Source organism: Grus americana, chromosome Z (genome assembly GCF_028858705.1).
Source record: "Grus americana isolate bGruAme1 chromosome Z, bGruAme1.mat, whole genome shotgun sequence".
NCBI classification, from domain to species: domain Eukaryota; kingdom Metazoa; phylum Chordata; class Aves; order Gruiformes; family Gruidae; genus Grus; species Grus americana.
In genome coordinates this window covers 22,567,501-22,589,500 of record NC_072891.1, presented here as the reverse complement: position 1 = coordinate 22,589,500, position 22,000 = coordinate 22,567,501, and the positions used below count along the sequence as shown (strand labels likewise).

The window sequence follows — 22,000 nt, the reverse complement described above, 5'->3', positions numbered from 1 at the left end:
GTACATGATGGGGCTTCAGAGGGACTAGTATTTGTGGTGACTACAACTGCTGCTTAATGTTTCTTTTGCTCAGTGTTTTCAAATTACATTCTGGTTTTTGCTTCATATGTTGATCCCAAATGCAGTTTTGCTATTTCTTTGAGCCTATTTTCTGTATTTATTTATCTCTTACCATCCAAAGAACATAAAGACTAAAATATTTTTTCTGCCAACTTCACAAGACTTATTTCCAGCCCTGTGTCATATCTGCAAGTCTAGTTTTGCAAAAAAAATGGGGATGGATTAAATGCATTGAGGGAGCACAAAATTATGATTTGAGCTGTTTAGCGCTACGTAGTAACATCCTGCAATTCTGTTCTTGTCGTTCATATCTCTTTTTTTTTCTTTTTTTGTTGTTTTAAGGGTTCTAAGTTTGGAATTAAACAAAGATAGAGATGTGGAAAGAATACATGGGAGTGGTATCAACACCCTTGATATTGAGCCTGTTGAGGGAAGATAGTAAGTATATACTTAAGTTGGTAAAAATGTATATGAGAATTTCACTGTGTTTTGGTACTATGGATTTATTTTCTTGCTGAACGCTCAATTGTATTGAGCATATTGAGATCATGAGTTTTGTAACTTGTGTGCTTTATTATCACTTTCAGCATGTTATCCGGTGGGTCAGATGGTGTTATTGTACTTTATGACCTTGAAAACTTGAGCAGAAATCCAAGTTACACATGTAAAGCACTTTGTTCTGTGGGAAGGTAGGTGTTCAAAAATTCTATTGAAAGTTCATTTTGATACCTCTTGTGTGACTAGCATTGAATTCACAAATTAATGTGTGTTCTTATTTCTAGGATAAAAAGACTCTAGAAAATAGTGCCAGAAATCTTTGAGGGCTAGCATAATGCATGATGTTTTTTGGCATGCCAAAAAAAAAAAAAAGAGCAAGAAACTTTGTGAGGATTTATGTGATTTATTAAGTAGCAGGAGCTAATTGTTTTTTCTTGATTTGTCTAATGCAATAGTTACGACATATATACAATGGCTCTCTGATATTTTTTGAGTAGATCTTTGGCACTTTGAAAGTTAAAATGGAGGGTGTTAATTGTATTCATATGGAAACTAGAGACGTTTGTGTTGCTGTAGACCCCACAAAAACATCAGAGTTAGTATTCCAATCTCATGTTTTAATACTAGAAAAAAGACCAAAAAAAACCCTGAAACCCTGTCTTCCAGGTCACAGTTCCTCACCTGTGAGTTTTCTTATTGTTTCATGTTGAAATTTGCGGACTATGCCAATAACTATCAGAAAGTAGTGTTGGGACTGTTGTAGAAATATTCCTTGTGTCCCCCAAATACATATAATATATATATCTTTCAATAATTATGAGTTTAAGCAAAAGTAAAATGATCTTTGCATAACTCTGTTTATGTGATTGGAAAAAATTCTAATGCAGATTTGAAGTTGTTGGTTTTATTTCCCCTCTCCCTGCTCCCAGCTTTACTAATAAGTATTTTAAGTTCACCAGGTGTTCACCAGGTACAGAAGTAATTAATACAGAATTTCTTAAGAACATGTTTGAATGAAGACAGATGTGTTACTGACAAAAATATGTTTCTGAAGAACAGGCTGCTGTTCTTTATATAGGTAATCTATAGAAAGACTCAAAGCTTTTATTGATTTTTCAGGCTTTCCTTGCAGGTAGTATAAATTTGTCCATTATAGCCATTAATCTATAGCCATCTATCTAGCAAAACCTGTTTTTTCCTTGTGTTTAATAGTAAGGTTATCTAGACTTTATCTGAGGCTTATAGTAAGATATATCCTACTGTGTAGAAGATCAGTAGCTACGTTTTCCCCTTACTTTTTCCCGGTCCTCAAATTATTTGAGGTCTAAAAGTTTCATGAGTAAGATCAACAAGAACAGAACAAGTTTTCAACAATAAAAGGCTGAAATGGTGTCTTGGACCATAAGAAAGAAAAAGGGTGATAGAACATGCATCAAAAGAAATGGCTAGGAACAGAATCTACTGAAAGTAAGCTGTATTGATAAGTGTTAATGGCTGGGACTTCTTCAATAACATTAATTAAAATTGTAATTAAGAATAAGTAATGACTATACATCTCCAAATCTCAAAACCAAAATGATTTCTGAAACAATACAGCAAACTGAAGAAATATAGGCTGAGAAGACACAACATAAAAACTGGCAAATCTGTGCTGAAATCATGCTATTGTTAACTTCACTTAGGTCAGCAGAAATATTCCATACTTGAAAATTCTGTTTATGAGCACAGTTAGATGGTAGTTTGTTTCTTGAGTAGGTGTTAATTTGCGTAGATGCATCTTTTATTTCTTATCACTTGGGTAGAGACATAAATTGTGCTAGCAGAATCTGATTTTGTGACACAATATTCTAAATGATGGGCTTATTATTGCTTAGAGTAACTGTAGTAGGTTTTTTGCCTCAATTATTTATTCCCAGTATTCATGTAGCTTCTTAGTATGTTTTAAATACTTATCGTAGCTAATTAGCTACAGATGGAGCTTCAGATATTGGAATATTATTCATGCAGAGTTCCTGACACCATAAATTAATGTATAACTACCAATAAGAAACACTTCTTATCTGACTATCTGGCTTCTATCTTTGAAGCATATGATAATGACATGTTGCAAAAGTTTGCCTGTGTTCTAAGTTTGCAGGGCACAACGCAGCTCTGGTCTCAAAGCTGCTTAAAGAATAAGCTCTTGGTAGAGGCCCTTTCAAACTATTTCTGATTAGACTCTGAACTGGGCCTGCTGAGGATCCAGTAGTTTAGAACATCAGAGTAGATAAATCCTGATAGTAGGCTGTGATTTTCCTAGCGTTTCTCATCTAGAATGTAGGGCCACTATTGCAAAAAACAAGAACTTTCCTTGTTCCACTGGGAGTCGACACACTGAGCTTTACATGGTTTCCTATCATCCATGCTGTCCTCTGACAAAAAACAGCATTTAAGAGTAACCAAACAGTACCAGCTTCTAGTTAATACATAGCTGATGCTTATGTCTAAGGTAGTGTCCTCTTCTCAAAACCTGTCTAGAAAGAATGAATGGCAGTGACCTTACTATCCATGGAATTAATTCTATATTTTTCTTTGGTAGAAAAGGTTAGGATATTCTGAGTAATGGGGGAAAATACTGCATATAGAATGAACTGGGAATAACATACAGCCCTGAGAAAAAAAAACAGGCTGAATAGCATATGGCCACTATTAACCCTAGCCAGATCCAAGGTGATTCCTACAGAGCTACTCAAGAGTTTTTTAGTTCATTCCTCAGCCCTTTGGATTATGGGAGAATTGATTGTTCTGGTGCAGTGCTGAATACAGTCCAGTGTTGTGCGCTTAAATTTATTGTACCAGGATGATTAGTTCCATGAGTTCAGATTTTTCTGCACAGTGCCTACAAATGCCTCTTCAGGAGTAAGCTCACGCTGAGTCAGGCTTGATTTTTCTGGCACTGCCGGTACTTGAGATTTTTAGCTTATTCTACCACCTGTAGAATAAATGCACAAAATCTGTTGTCTTTTAGCCCCGGGGCAAAGTAACAGGCCATTCCCATACCAACAGGGTACGCCACAGAGATAAGCAATTGTCCTGGTTTCAGCTGGGATAGTTATTTTCTTCCTAGTAGCTGGTATAGTGCTGTCTTTTGGATTTAGTATAAGAATTATGCTGATAACACACTGATGGTTTTAGTTGTTGCTAAATAATGCTTATACTAAGTCCAGGACTTTTCAGCTTCCTATGCTCTGCCAGTGAGCAGGTGCACAAGAAGCTGGGAGAGCACTGCCAGGACAGCTGACCCAAGCTGGCCAAAAGGATATTCCTTACCACAGAACATCATGCTCAGTATATAAACTGGGGGGGATCGCTGCTCCGGGGCTGGGCTGGGCATCAGTCAACAGGTGGTGAGCAATTACATTGTGCATCACTTGTTTTGAATATTCTTTTATTATTATTGGGGGGGGTTGTTTGGGGTTTTTTTAATCTTCCTTTTCTGTCCAGTTAAACTGTCTTTATTTCAGCCCACGAGTTTTACTTTTTTCCGGTTCTCCTCCCCATCCCACTGGGTTGGGGGACAACTGAGTGAGCAGCTGTGTGGTGCTTAGTTGCTGGCTGGGGTTAAACCACAACAGCAATGCAGGCATTATTAAACTAAGCTCAACAGTTGCTCAATAGCTTTTGCTTCATATTGTCAGTGTTGGCTTCTGTGCTTTCTAGCAACCCAAGTAAGCAGAAAAGTTTACTAGCTTAGGTGTAGTGCCAGATCTATACAGAAGATCTGCATCTCCACTTACACAATGATACCCCCGCAATACTTATCGCTTTGGAGGTCAGGACACTTGAGAGAACAATGCAAAGATAAGAGCTGAAGTGAAGAAATCTCATGAGCCCTTCACTAGCTGCAGATGGAGCCAGTTGGACTATTTTTGCATGTGTACTGCCTCTGGCTGGAATGGAGTTAATTTTCTTTATAGTAGATTTATAGTATTTTCTTTATAGTAACTTGTATGGCACTATGTTTTTGGATTTGTGACCAATCTTCATAACGCACTGATGTTTTAGCTGTTACTGAACAGTGCTTGCATAGTGTCAAGGCATTCTCTGTTCCTCACTCTGCCCCCTTAGCAAGTAGGCTGGAGGTGGACAAGAGGCTGGGAGAGAACACAGCTGGGGCACCTGACCCAAAGTGACCGAAGAGATATTGGTATCATAACATACAATGTTATGTGCAACAATAAAACTAGGGGCAATTTTCCAGGGGTTGCCATTGCTCGGGGTCTGGCTGGGCATTGGTCAGCCTGTAGTGAAGGATTGCTTTTGTGTCACTTGTTTTTCTCTTTTTTTGTGTGTGTGTGTTCTTTTGTTTCCTTTTACTTATTAAAATGTCTTTAACTCAACCCACAAGTTTTCTCACGTTTGCCATTTGGATTCTCTTCCCCACATCCCACTGCAAGGGAGCAGTGAGTGAGCAAGCGGCTGTGGTGGTACTCATCTGCCTAGGGTTAACCCACAACAGCATGGTACTTCTGAGTCTGGGAGCATGGGTTTGGGCCCTGAAGCTGGATCCACGTGGATCCAGCTCAGATATGAGTGGCCTAGCAGGTATGTGAAATGACCTGTGTTGTTCAGAGCCTTGTCAGTTGAATCATATCCTGGAGCTGTCAAGATTGTCTCTGGTGTCCCTTCTTCCCACCACTGTTAATGTATTATTAATTGTATTGCATTCTGTTACTATGCATAGTTGGGTTGAAAGTTTCATATTGTTCTTCCTCTTTCATTTCTGAATGCAAAAATAATTAACTCTCTGTGACTCAGTCCACTGCAATCTGGTGACTTCAGTGTATGTGAATTTCCAATAACTATGTAGCTGTAATTATTAGCTAATAATCACAAATTTTTTGAACTGTATATGTTATTGTATTTTTCAGTGGGATTCCACAAGCATAAATGGTTTCTAGTGTTAGATCCTCACTTTAAACATTAGAATTTAAGAATTTCAAAAGACATTTTAAATGTCTTTTAAGTGCCTTTTATGCCTCAGACTGTCTTAACTTGAGACATGCTACAGATGCCATATTTTGAAAAGGTAAATGATTTGCAGTTTCTTGAAATGAAGTCTCTTCAAAGTAATTAACATTGGTTGATCGAAAATTGAGGCACTGAAACTAGTTCTTCTTGAAAACTTCAATATGAATTAAAAAAATGTATAAACTATGTTTTCAACTTGCTATTGAATATCAAGATGATTATAAGATTATTATCAAGAGACTAATCAACTTTTCCTTGATTTTAGGAGCCATCCTGATGTACATAGATTCAGTGTGGAGACAGTTCAGTGGTATCCTCATGACACTGGCATGTTTACATCCAGCTCATTTGATAAAACCTTGAAAATATGGGATACAAATACTTTACAAGTAAGAGAGAATTTCTACAGCTTTTTTTGTATACAGATTATTCATCCCGCATCTGCAGTTCACCCAGAGCTCAACAGGACCAAGCATCCAGAAGGATGAAAAACAGCCGATTGTTAGAACTGTGGGTGCAGCAGAGGGTGGTGTGATTCTGGCATTCACGCATACCTTGGTGTGTACCTCTCTGTTTCTGAAGACACGGATGTCTAAAGTGTATGAGAGCTTGGAACCCTTGGGACAATTCCGTTCTGCTTTTGCTGTGAACAAGAGTACAGCTATGTACTATGAATTTATGCTATGTAAACATGTCTACCAAGGACTGGTCTAAAGTTCATTCCTGGGAATTGTTGAGTGTAATGGTAAGATACAGCAGGGCTCGCTATTTTTAGTAACCAAGGCCTAAATACTGCTGTTGAAGGACTGGTGGTCTTGGCATTCGGGGTCATTAGGTCCAAAATTCTGGTGTTGTGAACACTATAGACACAATTTCTAATAATTGTTGGAGAATGAGAGAAACCATTAAGAAAATGCTAACCAATGTAACCAGCTTTATTAAACCAAACAGATTCCGTAGGATTTTAGGTTGCTTTGACAATTAGATGCGAGGATTAGTGAGTCAAACTGTGAATTCTGGACTGCAATTTATCCTGTTTCCAGTATGCATGTATTAATGGATTTACACTGATGCTATTTGAATGTTGTTTCACACATAGTGAAAGAATTTGAAAAAAAAAAAAAGAGGTCTGTCATCTTAGGGACACAACAGAGAATAAGCTTTGACCTCTTTTTTTGTGAGATGTGAAGCTGTGTTTGCAGTTACTAAATCTCGTAAATGCAAAGTTCCATTCACTTTCCAGGTAGTTCTGTGAACGTCACTTAACAGACATAGGGTTCATGTGAAGGTTATTGATTGACCTGTTCTGCCACCAGATGGTGTATTTGAAAATACAGACAACTTAATTTTAAAGTTATTTTTAATATATATATATATACACACACACACAGTATTTTAGAATAAGACAACAAAACAACTGTATCTGAAAGTAATTATACTGATTATTAAAGCAAGCATTATATTTAATTAATTTTTAACACAAGGGAGCTAATAATTTTGTATGTTTGGTTTTGGGGTTTTTTTGAGGAATTGAAGATAGCATGTGATCTTTGTGAATGGCAAGGGGCTTCTAAATTTAAGTGCCTCTTTGCTGTTGATTTCTGTCTCCATATTATAACCTTGTTTGCTGTTGTTTCTTGCTAGCTTTTTAAATTTTTTATAATTTTAAAATAATTTCCATTCATGCTTCTGATTAACCAGTTTTCATGGTCTTTCTTTTGGGTCATCTCTGAGCTCTGGCATAGTTGTTCTAGTGCTGGAAACAGTCTTAATTGTCTTTGTGATGTTTGTGTGATCTGATTTATAACCAAAAGAGTTATTTTTAGTATGTGTATAGTAATATTTGTATTAGTTTCACTTGTAGCTGTTACTTGAAAAATACTTAATAATGAGGATTTACAGTCTGATAACATACTTGTCACCGTGATTAATTTAGTCTTTTTATTCTCAGCCTGCAGATGTATTTCACTTTGAGGGAACAGTCTATAGCCATCACATGTCTCCAGTTGCTACAAAGCATTGTTTAATAGCAGGTATGTATCTGTTTTCAAGAAATGCCCTATGTACTTTGGGGTTATAGTAAAAAGCAGTTAATGTTCAGTAGGGGTTCCTCCCCATCTTATTTTTACATAATTTGAGTCTTCATAAGACATAAGGTCATTGGTAAAATAAAGTATTATTGGTTAGTCGGATGATGTCAATGAGAATATCACACTTGTTCTTCTGAAATAATGCATCAGTCACTTCTCTTTCTAGATAAACATTCCTAGCTATAATTCGGTTACCTTTCATTACATAAGTTAGGATTTTAGGGTTATTAGATCCAAACATAGAAAATTTTGTAAATAGGGGGGTGTGTGTGTATTGCTCACATGTACAGAATTTAACTATGTTTAGCAAAAGAAAAATTTAAAGAGATATTTTTAATTTTTAAGTTTCATAAGTACTGTCCTGTTTGCCCTCAGTTTCTAAATTTTGTTTGTTTATAACAATGGTAAATTTACTTGGACTAAAAATGTAAAACTCTTAATAGAATGCATTGCTCTGACTAAATGAACTGTTAGGCGGCTAACATTTTTCTTCTATTTCTTTGACTTTGCTAAGATTTTTTTGTTGTTGTTCTCTCCAATACTGTGGGTTTTTTAGCTGTCTTTGTTTCTCTTGTTACAGTTGGTACCAAAAGCCCCAAAGTACAGCTTTGTGACTTGAAGTCTGGATCCTGTTCTCACATTCTACAGGGTACTTCTTAGTCTGAAACATAAATGTTAAACAATAACTACTTTGAGTAAAACAAGTCCTGTAAAGAGACACTGTATACAATGTATTCTTTGTAAGTAACATGACTAATTTATTTATTGGCAGTTGTGAAAGTTACACAGCAGCAAAAGGTTCTTCTGGGTGTTACTCTACTGCTAATAAATTGGAAAATACAAATATTAATTAACAGTTATTACAAATGTTTGGGCAATTCCATGACCTAATCAATAGTGATTACTATTTATTACATGCTTAAGTGTAGGCATTGGTTTTCTGTTCATGGAAATTCAATGTGGGGTGTTGCTTTAAAAAAAAAAACAACCCACAAAAAACAACTAAAAAAACCCCATTCACTATTTTTAACAAAATATCCTGTGGAGGTGCTTGCAGGGATTTGTTTAGAAGTTTCTTTATAACAAGCAAGATACTACTTGCTATAGAAGGGCGGTATCTAATCCTTTGCATTTTTTTGAATTCAGTAAACATAGGGCTTTATTGTTGCATAATCCATTACTTTTTGCACTTAATGAGAGTTTACGCTTAATGTCTCTTTTCCTAATGTTTACTTTTTGGAGTATGAGTCTATATACACGTGCTCAAGTGAAGGCAATTACAGGGTAAATCATTATGCTTCAAGCCAGCAGGGCAAGAGCCAGATCTGATCTACCAACTGTACAGAAATGTTAGCTCAGACACAGCAATGTGCTAATGCAGCTCTCTTTCTTCACTGGCCAGCTCAAGTTTAAAAGCAGCCTAGGTGCTTTCATGTGATGCAGAGCTCAAGCTAGTAAGTCCTTCTGAACTGCATCAGCCACAATGGGTGTCTCAATGTTCTGTTTTTAGAAATGAGAGCACCAGTGCAGACACAAAAGTAGTTCTCTAGAGACTCAGTTTGGTTTCAGCAGGACTTCTTAATTTTGATGGAAAAGTTAGTGTTTTCCAGGCACAAGCTGGTTGTGTCTTTGTACACAGCCTAGTACAGTTAGCTCAAATGCAATATCAGAGGAACAAGTGGAAATAGCTTATGTCTTCCACTAAACATAATGTAATAATTCTTTACAGAACTTGAAGCACTCAGTAGTATCTTGAAAACAGATATTTTTCAGATAGGCTAACTCTATCAGCTGAAATGGAGCTGAAATGCTTGGCTGTAGTTTACTTAATGGATCCAAACAAATGTGTCTGCCCTGAGCCTTTCGACTGTATCCTGTAGTACCTGTATTATGGAGATTTTTTCCATTATCCTGGGCATCATAACCCTTTGATTACTTCAGGTAATGGAAAACCAACTACTAGAAGATGTACCACAAACAAGATGGTTCACCTTGCTCTCAACTGCATTAGCAAAAACATATTTGTATAACTTAATTTATTTTTTCAGCAATGTCTTTCTATTATTACATGAAGCATGATTGCAATCTTTCCATTTAGGACACCTTACACTTCCTATTGTCTGTATTTGTCTTAAAACTTTCCAAGTTTTAATGTGTGTGTGTGTATGTATGTACATGTATTACTTGCCACTCAGCTGCACTGGGTGTGACATTGCTAAGAAGACATTTATCGTACTATCAGGACAAGAGTACATGAGGATAAGCTGAATAAAGTTTTAATCTTAAGTACGTAAGGTAAATATACTTTTTATTAAATATTTTGACAGGATTTGAAGAAAAACAAATGGAAAGTTTCTTCTGCATGTGAGAACATCAGTGCTAGCACACAATTTTATAACAATACTTAACAGCAACTCAGTAGCTGTGACTGTGCTATAATATGTTTTGCATGGGTAAAACAGTCTTTGTTGTCAAAAGTTACACACATGTAGTACTCCACGTATCACTTTTAGCCACTGCAATCCCACTTGAGCAAGAGGAAGAAATAACCTCTAGCCCAAAATAATATATTTTCAGAAAATTCAAATTCATATTACAATTTAGATTATTGTTCTGGACTGGTGGATCCTATAGAACTAAGTATTTGCTTTTACTTTTAGTTATTTACATAAAATGGTTTGTATAAATATTTTCCTAGAAAATCATATAAGTTTTTTCATCTAATTTTTAGGTCACAGGCAAGAAGTACTGGCAGTGTCTTGGTCCCCACGTCAGGAATATATTTTGGCAACAGCAAGGTAGAGATGTTGCTGGACTGTTATATGCACTAAAAATGTCTGATGGTAAAATTCAATATATTCATTATGCATACTTTTTAGAATTCAAATACACTTTTAAAGTTAATCTTTACCATTTACTTTAACCTCTTCACAGTTTTGTAGATCTTGCCCAGAAAAACTAAGCCTGAAAAGCTATCAGTGATGCTTATTTTATAGGAAAATTGAACAGAATTTTGAAATAGTTAAAGGTACAGGAAAATGCTAGACCATTATAGTGATACTTACTTCTTACTGTTTATTAGTGTAAGCATTGCTAATCTGTTTTATAGCAAAGTAAAACATGTTTAGCTCAAAATACCATCCTGCTTAATCGTATTGAATTATGTCAAAGAGCATAAAGCAGGTAGGTTAGCTGATGGGCAATAACTTTCCAAGCTGCAGTAATTCAGTGAGCATAGATTGTATGTTGATACTCCCAGGCCTTTTCTGTTTTCATTCTAGCTATTTTCAGTCTAAAAGATCCTCTTGGCTTTCCTGTAACTTTTGCGTGTATTAGCTTTTGATTATAATGTGATGTTTCTCAGTTTCGTGGTTGGCATGTTTTTTCTTTTGAATTGCAGAGAGGAATGGCCATTTTATAAGTTGAGAGTGAAATTTTAATCAGTTGATATCAGCATTGCATGCCCTCGGCTTCTGATGCAAGCTTCTGAAAAGCTCAACACAGTTAGGAAATTTGCTAACAATGTGATGTGTTTGTTTGTTTTAGCAAATGAAAAATTGTTTGCTTGTTTTTCCATCACAAAAATAGTAGCGAATTTTGTTTATTAAATATTGACTCATTGATGTCTCCTGAAACATTTTGCTTCAAAATCATGTAACTATAAACTGCATCTACCTAAGTTGTAATGTTGCCTTATGATAATTGCATGTTAAACATGTTTCTGATGGCTCCATTACTTAATTCAGTGCTATAGTTGGACTACTGTTTCCTACTAACATAACTCAGTTTTGCCATCTCCCAAGACAGATGTGGGCAAGAACTGGCAACACTGAGATAATGAAGAGGTAGTGAGGAGAAACTGACTCGTACTGCTAAAAAGGGAATCTGGACTAATCTTGCATATCATGAGATGTGACTGTTTTCCAAGACAATTTTATGTTTGCTTGGGATCACTTCAGGGAAAGCAAAATAAGTTTTGGGGGTGTATATGGCTTGAATGTGAAACATGTATACTTCAGATTTCTGTGTATGATGCTCAGCTCTTCCATAGTTTTGGCAGGAGATTGGAAGAGTCAGAGAAGAGACATGTTTTCTGGGTGTCTTTCACATGCTTCAGTTTCAGGTGCTAGAGAAGATTATAAGCTCTTTCTTGCTCATTAGAACTGGCTAGAAAAGATTAGCCAATAGAAACTGCATCATCAAAAATGGACAACTGTAGATTTTTATAATGAGGAAGCTCTTTCTGTGCTTTTGTTAAGAATATTTCAATGAACTACCTGAAGTTTGTTGCTCATTTTACAGTCAGCTCAAACCTCAGTGATACCTGTATTCATGATCTTAGAATATTTATTTGCAGCAGTCATATGTTGTCAGCATATTCAGTTGGCATAACACTTGGAAGTTAACAGAATCAATCTGTAGTGGAGTGGAGCACAAAAGAACAAATTAGTCACTAGCTTTGTCAGATATAAAACAGATAAGGAATAACAGTTGGTTTTGCTTTGGTCAGTTGGAATGTATATACTATATATTTCTGATATTAATGCACTGATCTAACTTGAGAACACACAGGGAAAAGCATATAGTACTTCAGTTAGAAGACTGCTTAACTAGGAAGCCGTTTGGGTATATTTTCCACCTGTAGATCAAAGAGATGCAGTTGGTTTTGTTCAGCTGGGGTGAAAGGTGATTTGTGTTTTGTGGGTGGTTTTTTTTTTTTTCTTTCATTGAAACAATGGTTAAGTTGCTGGGAACTGTCCAAATAGTTTCAGTAAATGCCTTTACACTAGTGACCTAGTCCATGGGAAGTGGTCTTTTCTATGAATTTACCTCCTGTCTATACCTGTGAGTCTTGTGATGCACACGGAAGTATACTACTGATGCTCAAATCAAGCTGCACATCAAGGTGCCATACAAAGTGCACTGCCTGCCATGTTGCTGTCTAAGCATGTGCAGTGTACCTACTACCATCAGTTAATCATAGCTTGTGTTGGTGGCAAAGACGCAGCACAAGCAAAGCATGAGCTTGCAGCCTGGGAACCAGAATGAATCACAGCAGCCTGAATCTTGGTCTTTCCCTCCTTGTGCCACCCTGGTAGTGTAGACAAGAGCCGATGAGTTACTACAGAAGCAAGCTCTCAGTGTTTCTCTGCCATAGCACTGTATGGAAACAGAGCATAGAGACCCATCCAGCTTATGTATATGTAGCCAACCTGTGTACCAGTCATACTGTAGATCTGTGATAGCAACAGCCTGAGTTCCCAGACAACCACTACAGATAATGCTGGAGTCTGTAGCTACAGTTTAATCAACAGAAGAATTAATAAGTTTATTCCCAGTCTGTGTATGTATGCAAGGGTGTTATGTCATAGACAAAGAGGCAAGTGTATTGTTTTGTAGACAAAGATTCACTCTTAGGTGCTTGTAGTGTACCAGTTATATTTATTAATTCATGTAAATTAATGTCTGAAGTCTGTCTTAAAAATCTTTTCATGAAATTCTATTGGCTTGAATGTGACTGCATGATGAGTAGTAGTTCAGAATAATTGCTGGACCAGGGAGAGTGCCAGGTGGGTTGCCTAAAGACAATTATTGATCTAGGGTGCACACAATTTCCCTAATGTATGCAAATCTGGTTTTCTTAGTGCTGACAGTAGAGTAAAATTATGGGATGTGAGGAGAGCATCTGGATGTCTGACTACGCTTGATCAGCACAATGGAGAAAAGTCCAAAGCGTCTTCTGAGGCAGGTAATACAGAATATAACTGGTGGTAATCCATATGTAACTAGAAGCATTCTTAAATTTCATAAATGTGTTGAATACTGAGACCAGCAAGGAGAGTAGTGATAATCCAGTTGTTATCTACTGCATAACACAGGCCATTGAATTTTATTCAGTTACTTCTGTTATAGAGACAGTGTTTGTGGTTGGGGATCTTCTTTAGAGACATCTCCTTGGCAACCGTATTGTATCTGTTCTGAATGTTTTTTTTTTCCCCTGAAATGGGAAATTCTTCCATCAGTTTTATGGGCAGAAGAATTCATTCCTGCTGTAGATGAGGTTTCTTATAAACAGCAATCACTTCATAAGGTGTTCCAGTATTTAATTACCCTCCTTTAAAAACAAAGGCAGCACAAACAAAACCCACAAAAACACATTCCTTTTTTTGTTTAAATTAGTCTTGCTTCCAGTGCAAGCCTCTAGAATATTTTCTAGTATGTGGTGCAGTAAAATCAATTATATTTCCTTTATACTGCATAAAGTATATAACAGACTATAAATTTATGACTATATTTAATTTTACAGGAAGCTAAATTACACTCTTATCTCAGTACAGTCAAATACATTAATGGTGCCTTGTTTCAAATGTTATTATCTACAACTTTAACATTTTTCTGTATCTTCAGGTCACATTTCCATACCTACAAAAAATAATCTAACTTAAAAAGAAGCTTCTGAACTTTAAATTGTAGTTCATTAATTTTGGTCAACTCTAGACAAAAGATATTTAATTTTGCCTGGAAAAAAAAGTACTTGAACAGTGGCTACTCTGAAGTAGAAATACATAGTATTTGGAATTAAATCACAAAATAGAAACTGTGTATCATGTCTCTAAACAAAGGGATTTGCATAGCATAAATCATGGTGATTAAAGCTACAAGTCAGTCTAACTTGTTATGTGCAACTTAAATTACATGTAGAAAAATACATGCAAATCTCTGTAATGTCAAACTAATTTTCCAAAATGTACAGTTAGAGGATAAGTATCTGTTTTAATAACCATGCTCTCTTCTATGTAAATTGTAGTATGGTAATATAGATGTTTGGTTTTGACAATTTTAAACTTCATTGACATTTGCGAAATTACTGAGATGAAAATGCTGTAAAGAAATCTAAGACTTATGAAAAAAGAAAAATTTGGACAAATTTTTTGTTTATGAAAAACAAAATTCTATGTAAGTCCCAACATGAATAGTGCAATTTTAATACACATTCCTTTGAATGGAACAGGCTACCAAGAGAGGTTGTGGAGTCTCCTTCTCTGGAGATATTCAAAACCCACCTGGATGCCATCCTGTGCAACCAGATCTAGGTGATGCTGCTCTAGCAGGGAGGTTGGACTAGATGATCTCTAGAGGTCCCTTCCAAACCCTACCAATCTGTGAATCTGTGAATGATGTGTTGTGTTTGAAGACAACAACTTTCTTTTCAACTTTATTTCTCTCACATGTTCAAGATGATTTTTTATAATCTAATGGCAATCAGATAGACTAGGATATTAAATATATTGAAATATAGCTGAACTAAACCAAATGCAGCTAACAATTTTTTTTTTTTAATAAAATTTTTGAAAAACAAATAACACTTTTTACCTAAGAGGTATGGCTAAATTGTGTACTGCAGTATAATGCAGAGATACCTTACCCATTTTCCACTGAGTTCATTTTTGGGCATCATGATTAAGTTTGCTGTAGTAGCAATGAGTTGGATTTTAACTACGTTAACATACTTAAGAATGCGCAGTATCGCAGGGTGAACTCAATGGAATTAATTTATAGTACACTATAAACAATATAGAATAGATATTCAGTTGGAAGGGACCTACAATGATCATCTAGTCCAACTGCCTGTCCAGTTCAGGGCTAACCAGAAGCTAAAGCATGTCATTAAGGGCATTGTCCAACTGCCCCTTAAACCCTGACAGGCTTGGGGCATCGACCACCTCTCCAGGAAGCCTGTTCCAGTGCTTGACCACCCTCTCGGTAAAGAAATGCTTCCCAGTGTCCAGTCTAAACCTCCCCTGGTGCAGCTCTGAGCCATTCCCACACGTCCTGGCACTGGATCCCAGGGAGAAGAGCTCAGCACCTCCCTCCCCACTTCCCCTCCTCAGGAAGCTGCAGAGAGCCATGAGGTTGCCTCTCAGCCTCCTTCTCTCTAAACTGGACAAACCCAGAGCCCTCAGCCACTCCTCACAGGACATGCCTTCCAGCCCTGTCACCAGCTCAGTTGCACTCCTCTGGATGTATTCAGGGATCTTCACATCCTTCTTAAATGGTGGGCCCAGCACTGCACACAGTACTCAAGGTGAGGCTGCACCAATGCTAAATGCAGTGGGATAGTCACCTCTTGGCCATCTGGTTATGCTGTTTGATGCACCCCAGGATGCAGTTTGCCCTCTTGGCTGCCAGGGCATACTGCTGGCTCATAGTGAGCTTAGCGCCAAACAACCACCATCCCAAATCCCTTTCTGTGGAGCTGCTCTCCAGCTGCTCCTCTCCCAGTTTATACTCTCCCAGTGTTTCTTCCTCCTAAGTGCAGAATCCGAATTTGTTCTTGTTAAACTTCATCCCACTGATCATTGCCCAATGCTCCAACCTATTTAGATCCCTCTGCAAGACCTCCTGTCCCTCGAGAGTCAACAGCACCTCCCAGTTTGGTATCATCACCAAACTCACTAATGGTGCATTCAACTCCTGCATCCAGCTCGTTGATAAATGTACCGAACAGAACTGTCCATAGAATTGAGCCCTGAGGAACACAGCTGGTGACCAGTTGCCAGCCAGATGCTTTTATAAACCAAGAGTTAAATTATTAATTTACTGATATGTTACCATTTAAACAGCACTTTCAGTACTGTACATTGAAATAAAAATGTGTATACAAAATAGTAATTCTTCTGTAGAAATCTGAACCGGCTCTTTTTCCTGACAGCAAACACTGCTCACAATGGGAGAGTTAACGGTTTATGCTATACAAATGACGGACTTTATCTGTTGACCATTGGTACCGATGATCGGATGCGACTCTGGAACAGCTCCACTGGAGAAAACACATTAGTAAGTTTTCAAGGATCTTTAGTTATGTTTTTACTTGCACTTAATTTTAGAAGATTTATAATCTGTGCAATTGTCATTACAACTTCAGATATTAATCTTAATAAAGGATATAGCTGCTTAATCTCACCATTAGAAGATTTTGTGAGCATTTTTTTCCAGAATTCTTTTCTTATTTCTACTTATTATAAAAAAACCAGAATATGAAGAAGCCTCAATCTACTTAAAGATTGAATATGGTAACCTTAAGTTCATTAATTTGTGAGCATAGCTGAAAACACTTCAGACATTAATGAAAACCTTAATATGCAGTGACTTGGTAAATTTTTATTTTATTTTTTTAAAACTACTAGTGGTCAGCATGCTATCCACGGGACAGTTATCCATACCTGAGAGTTTCACTGAATGACTGCCTGGCTTTCTTGCAAATTCATTTTTGTTTTTTTGGATATCCGTCCTGTAGAGTTGTATAGCAGTGTTAAAAAAGCAACCAAATAGAGGAGGGCAGAATTAAATCTTTCTATGGCTTGTTTTTTTGCTGAAGGTTCCTATTTTAATTTTCTGTTCAGTAAAGAAAATTGTTTCCTATGTTTATTTTGAAAGAAGGACGTACTAGGTAAGTCAGTTTCCATGGGATTTTAGCCAATCGTGATTATGGCTTGTCATTGCTATCAGGAAAGGAAGAAATTTTACTCTACCTTAGAAATCTTTTGCTGTGTTCTGAAACTAAGCACCAGAAGTAAAAAGAATTCCTTATAGACATTTAAATAAAAGGACTTTTCTATCTCCATGCTGCCCATAATTGCCAGCTTGTTCTCAGCACTTCATATACAGATATCTTTCTGTCTTCAAATCACCATCACCAAAGTAGATAATACAGTTTGTTCACTCTCCTGTCACCAGCTGGATCACTGTTTTTTGTTCTTCTGTGCCTGTTAGTTCATTGACTTGTTTTGTAGGCTATTTTACAGTTTTCTTACTTGGTGTGGAATAGCTTGATTCTGCCTTGTTTTTTCAATTATATTGTCTAGAGAGTACCATATTTTTACACACTGTCCAGAGGTATTCCTTAAATAAATAAATTTTAAAATGCTTTGAAATTTTAAAATAAATAAATGCATATACAGGTAATACAACTTCACATCATAGTCTTTTTATTTCCCCTACTAGCCGGTCCTTTTAATTTCCATAATTTTTTTCTATGCCTTTCAAAAGGTATAGAAATTAAGCCATGCATATGAATTGTTTTGAGCAATGAGCCAAATTTGGGACCTAGTGGATTGTTTCAGTTAGTAAGAGAAATTAATGTGGGAGTGGTACACATCTTGCATCTGTCCTTTATGACAAAAAGGAATAGAAAGTCCTGATTCACTGAGTGTAGGAAGAACCAAACAGAAGCAAGCACATTTTCTGTCTTGTCTATCTGCTCAAAGGACAAAGCCGTTTTTTAAGATCTTTCTTCAGTTCTTGTTTTGGCAGTATACTTTCCATTGCTCCTCTATCAAGCAGAAACATTTACACTGGGTATATCCATATAATTTACTTTTCCCAGCCTCCACTCCTCCCTTTCATTGTACATGCCTTTGTTATGAGCAGTGTTGCAGCCTGGGAATTGTTGCTGTTACAGCTCTCATGCTGTGTAAAGGAGTTTAATTGCTCTTTATCAGCAGAGTAATATGGCTCTTAAAACAACTAGCATTAGCAAGACTTAACACAGCGAATATTTACAAACGCTGTCTTTACAAAATGAGCAGTATTATCTACAAAGGACATGACACAAGCTCCACATTTCGTGAAAATATCCTCTCAATATGAAAAAATATCAACCTACTTGTACGTTAATCAAACTCTCTTTGTATACATTTTTATGATGATTGTGAGAGATTTTTTCAAGACTCCTTTTTACTATACTTTTCTTACCTAAGTGCTCTTTGCTACTTTAAAAATAGAGCAACAAGTAGTCTTCTTTCTTCCCTGGCTCATGCTGACTGATGCTTACGTTTGTCTCAAACTTTGGACTCAGGCAACTGATGTGTTATGGATCAAGAACCTGACAAAGCAAGACATTTGTATGAGAATATTTACCTGATAAACTTTACAAATCTGTTAGCTTATAGTCACAAGATTTCACACTTGGGATTTTTTTTTTTTTAAACTATAGGCCGTGAGGTTTAGGTAGGGGGCTTTAAAATTAACCCAGAGAGTTTTGCTAACATTGTACATATAAGCGAATCTCTGTTTTTCAGTGGAAATTAAGAGCGTAGGTTGTAGGACAGTACTGTTTGAAAACAAAATATTTTTTATATAATGCTATGTAGTATTAATGAATTTAAATTTAAAATGCTGTTATTTTTATTAAAAATATACTTATTTTAAATAATAAAATTATGTGTGAATTTCAGGTGTTTGTAGTGGACTTCTCCCTCTTCATGAAAAAAAATATATGTATGTTTTAATTGTCAAAATTCTGATGTTCTGTTTTAATTAAGTTTCTTTAGAGGTAAGCTATACTGTTTTCATGAATATATTTCTGTATTTTCTCATGAATACACTCTTGATGCCTGTTAGAACCTATTTAGACTGATATATCCAACTGGAGTATTTCCTAGCATGTTTAGAAACTTTCCACTTTCAACCTTTGGTGAGATTTTTATCCATATAGGACTTGTCAAGAGCTTGAAACGTGCAGACGCTAATAAGCTATACTTCTTGTGCTATTTTTATTTGCAAGGCTTCCCACACACCTCACAAGACCGGTCTTAGAAATGTAGCATTTGCTCCTATCCCAGTTGCCCTTAGAGGGAACAGTATTGAATTTCTCAGTGGTGATTTAGCTTTGGTTAGAAGATAGGCTTTTTTATCACTGTTAACTAGTACATAATAATTTAGCAAGTTATTCTTTATTTGCTTCTCCTTCATGAGTATCTTCTTAATCCCTTTACTTCACCATTTGTTTATGCCATCATTCTGCTTACCCTTCAGTAGTTTTCATACTGCCTGTTCATCTGCTGTTTCTTAGTAACTCGTGAGGGAGAGATGCAGAATCTTTCCTTACATTGCAGATGTTATTCCTCTGTTCCTTCTTTCCCGAGCAAGGGATCACTTGCTGAGAAATTCTTAGGGCTAGTTCTTGCGTTGTCTAGACTGATGCTTCTGTTCTTTGCTATCCTACTGACATCTACACTTCAGAAGTGTAGTGTTCTGCAACATCAGTCAACTCTGATAAACAAAGGGCCCTTACAGGGTAGAAGGTAATGTAGATCAATTTTTCTTTAATCTATGGACTAAAGTCTTGCAGCATTGGGACCAGTACTGTTTAATATCACTAGTGACATAGATTGAGTATACCCTCAGCAAGTTTGCAGATGACACCAAGCTGAGTGATGCAGTTGACACACTTGAGGGATAGGATGCCATTCAGAGGGACCTGGACAAATGTGAGAAGTGGGCCCATGTGACCTTCGTGAAGTTCAACAAGGCCAAGTGCAAGGTCCTGCATGTGGGTCGGGACAACCTTCAGTATCAATACAGGCTGGGGGATGAAGGGATTGAGAGCAGCCCTGTGGAAGGAGGACTTGGGGGTTCAGGTGGATGTAAAGCTGAACATGAGCCAGCAATGTGCTCTCGCAACCCAGAAAGCCAACTGTATCCTGGGCCACATCAAAAGAAACGTGGACAGCAGGTCGAGGGAGGTGATTCTGCCCCTCTACTCTGCTCTTGTGAGACCCCACCTGGAGTACTGCGTCCAGCTCTGGGGGCCCCAGTACAAGAAAGACATGGACCTGTTGGAGTGGGTCCAGAGGAGGGCCACGAAGCTGATCAGAGGGTTGGAGCATCTCTCCTGTGAAGACAGGCTGAGAGAGTTGGGATTGTTCAGCCTGGAGAAGAGAAGGCTCCAGGGACACCTAATTGCAGCCTTTCAATACTTAAAGGGGGCTATAAGAAAGATGACAGACTTTGTAGTAGGGCCTGTAGTGATAGGACAAGGAGCAATGGTTTTAAACTAAAAGAGGATAGATTTAGACTAGATATAAAAAAATCTCTTCCTTATGAGGATGGTGAGACACTGGAAGAGGTTGCCCATAGAGGCTGTAGATGCCCCATCCCTAAAACATCAAGGCCAGGTTGGACAGGGCTCTGAGCAACCTGATCTCGTTGAAGATGTCTCTGCTTCTTTTAGGGGAGGTGGACTAGATGACCTTTAAAGGTCCCTTCCATTCTATCTATACAAATAATTGTATACTGTTGTGCATAAGGAGTTCTTTTAATTGTTTCAGTATCTAAGAGAAAATTATTGTGTTGGATCATCTAGGAAGATGTTTAAGGCAGCAATTCCTGAACCAGTTCTAATTTCAGGGATAATTTAGGTGCTCAGTGTAGATCTGGCATGCAACGGTCTGTGTAAATTCTATTTGTAAGTGTGGAACTGCTGATTTTTAGGCATATCTTTCTTTCCCTTTTTTAAAGTTGGTATTAAGGAGAGTGAACTTTAATGAACAGGAAAAAATTATTCTTTTGATTGACATCTGTAGTTGGAAATCAAGAGTTGTATTTACATTGGAAAACTTAATTTTATTGGTTATTAAACAAGAAATGAAATTGACCTTTTCATGTAAAGTTATTTACTGTAGTTATAATTAATGGCTAACTGCATAATCCTTCATTTTACAGGTGAATTATGGGAAAGTCTGTAACAAAAGTAGGAAAGGACTCAAATTCACCATCTCTTGTGGCTGCAATCCAGAGTTTGCCTTTGTACCATATGGTAGTACCATTGCTGTTTATACAATTTTCACAGGACAACTGATAACTATGCTTAGAGGGCATTATAGTACTGTCGACTGCTGTGTATTTCAACCTAATTTTCAGGTAAGTAAAGTACAATGTTCCAGACAACCTGGAATATTTATGCAGATTGCCAAACCAAAATATTAAATTTTCACAGATGTGCTTCAATCAAGGATCTTGACATAAGAGGGAGTTCTGTGGCCTACATGTCAAGCAAGAAATGTTTGGTCAATTTCTTGGGATGGCCCTTTCTATATTGGGTTCCTTCCACTATTCATTTTTGTCTTATGTAGGCAACTTTTCAATAAAGCTATAGTAATTTTTTGTCTTATATTGTCATTAATAAGTTGTATGCATTAAGGCTTTTGCCTGTTTTCTTTAAAGCTGAAGAGGAGGTATTTGTCTTTCTCTGAGACTAATCACAATAAGAAAGAATGTTAAATGCATTTGGGTGAAGTGCATTAGTATTGCTCTCAATACTGAGAAACCTCTCAAGTACTTTGCTAAGGGGATCTTGCTCAAACGCCTGTAGTCATACCAGTCACTGAATCTATGAACAGTTTGGATGAAGTGTTGAGAACATGAGGAGCTTCCTAAATTAATTTGAGAACACTTTACCTAAGAAATTTTATAGCATTGCAGGGACTCACAGTGCTGACAGCCCCCTCTTCCCTTCTTCTCTTCCCTTCTTCTCTTCCCTTCTTCTCTTCCCTTCTTCT

General features: G+C 36.9%; 1 protein-coding gene across 1 annotated transcript in view; it reads left to right on the top strand.

Moving 5' to 3' along the window:
* Positions 1-22,000, top strand: part of ERCC8 (ERCC excision repair 8, CSA ubiquitin ligase complex subunit) — a 32,710-nt gene that overhangs the window by 2,471 nt on the left and 8,239 nt on the right. Inside the window, exons 2-10 of the mRNA XM_054810122.1 lie at positions 403-498; positions 648-749; positions 5,834-5,957; positions 7,520-7,601; positions 8,239-8,307; positions 10,390-10,456; positions 13,304-13,407; positions 16,372-16,496; positions 21,165-21,362. Of these exons, the coding sequence (XP_054666097.1) occupies positions 403-498; positions 648-749; positions 5,834-5,957; positions 7,520-7,601; positions 8,239-8,307; positions 10,390-10,456; positions 13,304-13,407; positions 16,372-16,496; positions 21,165-21,362 (967 nt within the window). The remainder of the gene's footprint in view (positions 1-402; positions 499-647; positions 750-5,833; positions 5,958-7,519; positions 7,602-8,238; positions 8,308-10,389; positions 10,457-13,303; positions 13,408-16,371; positions 16,497-21,164; positions 21,363-22,000) is intronic.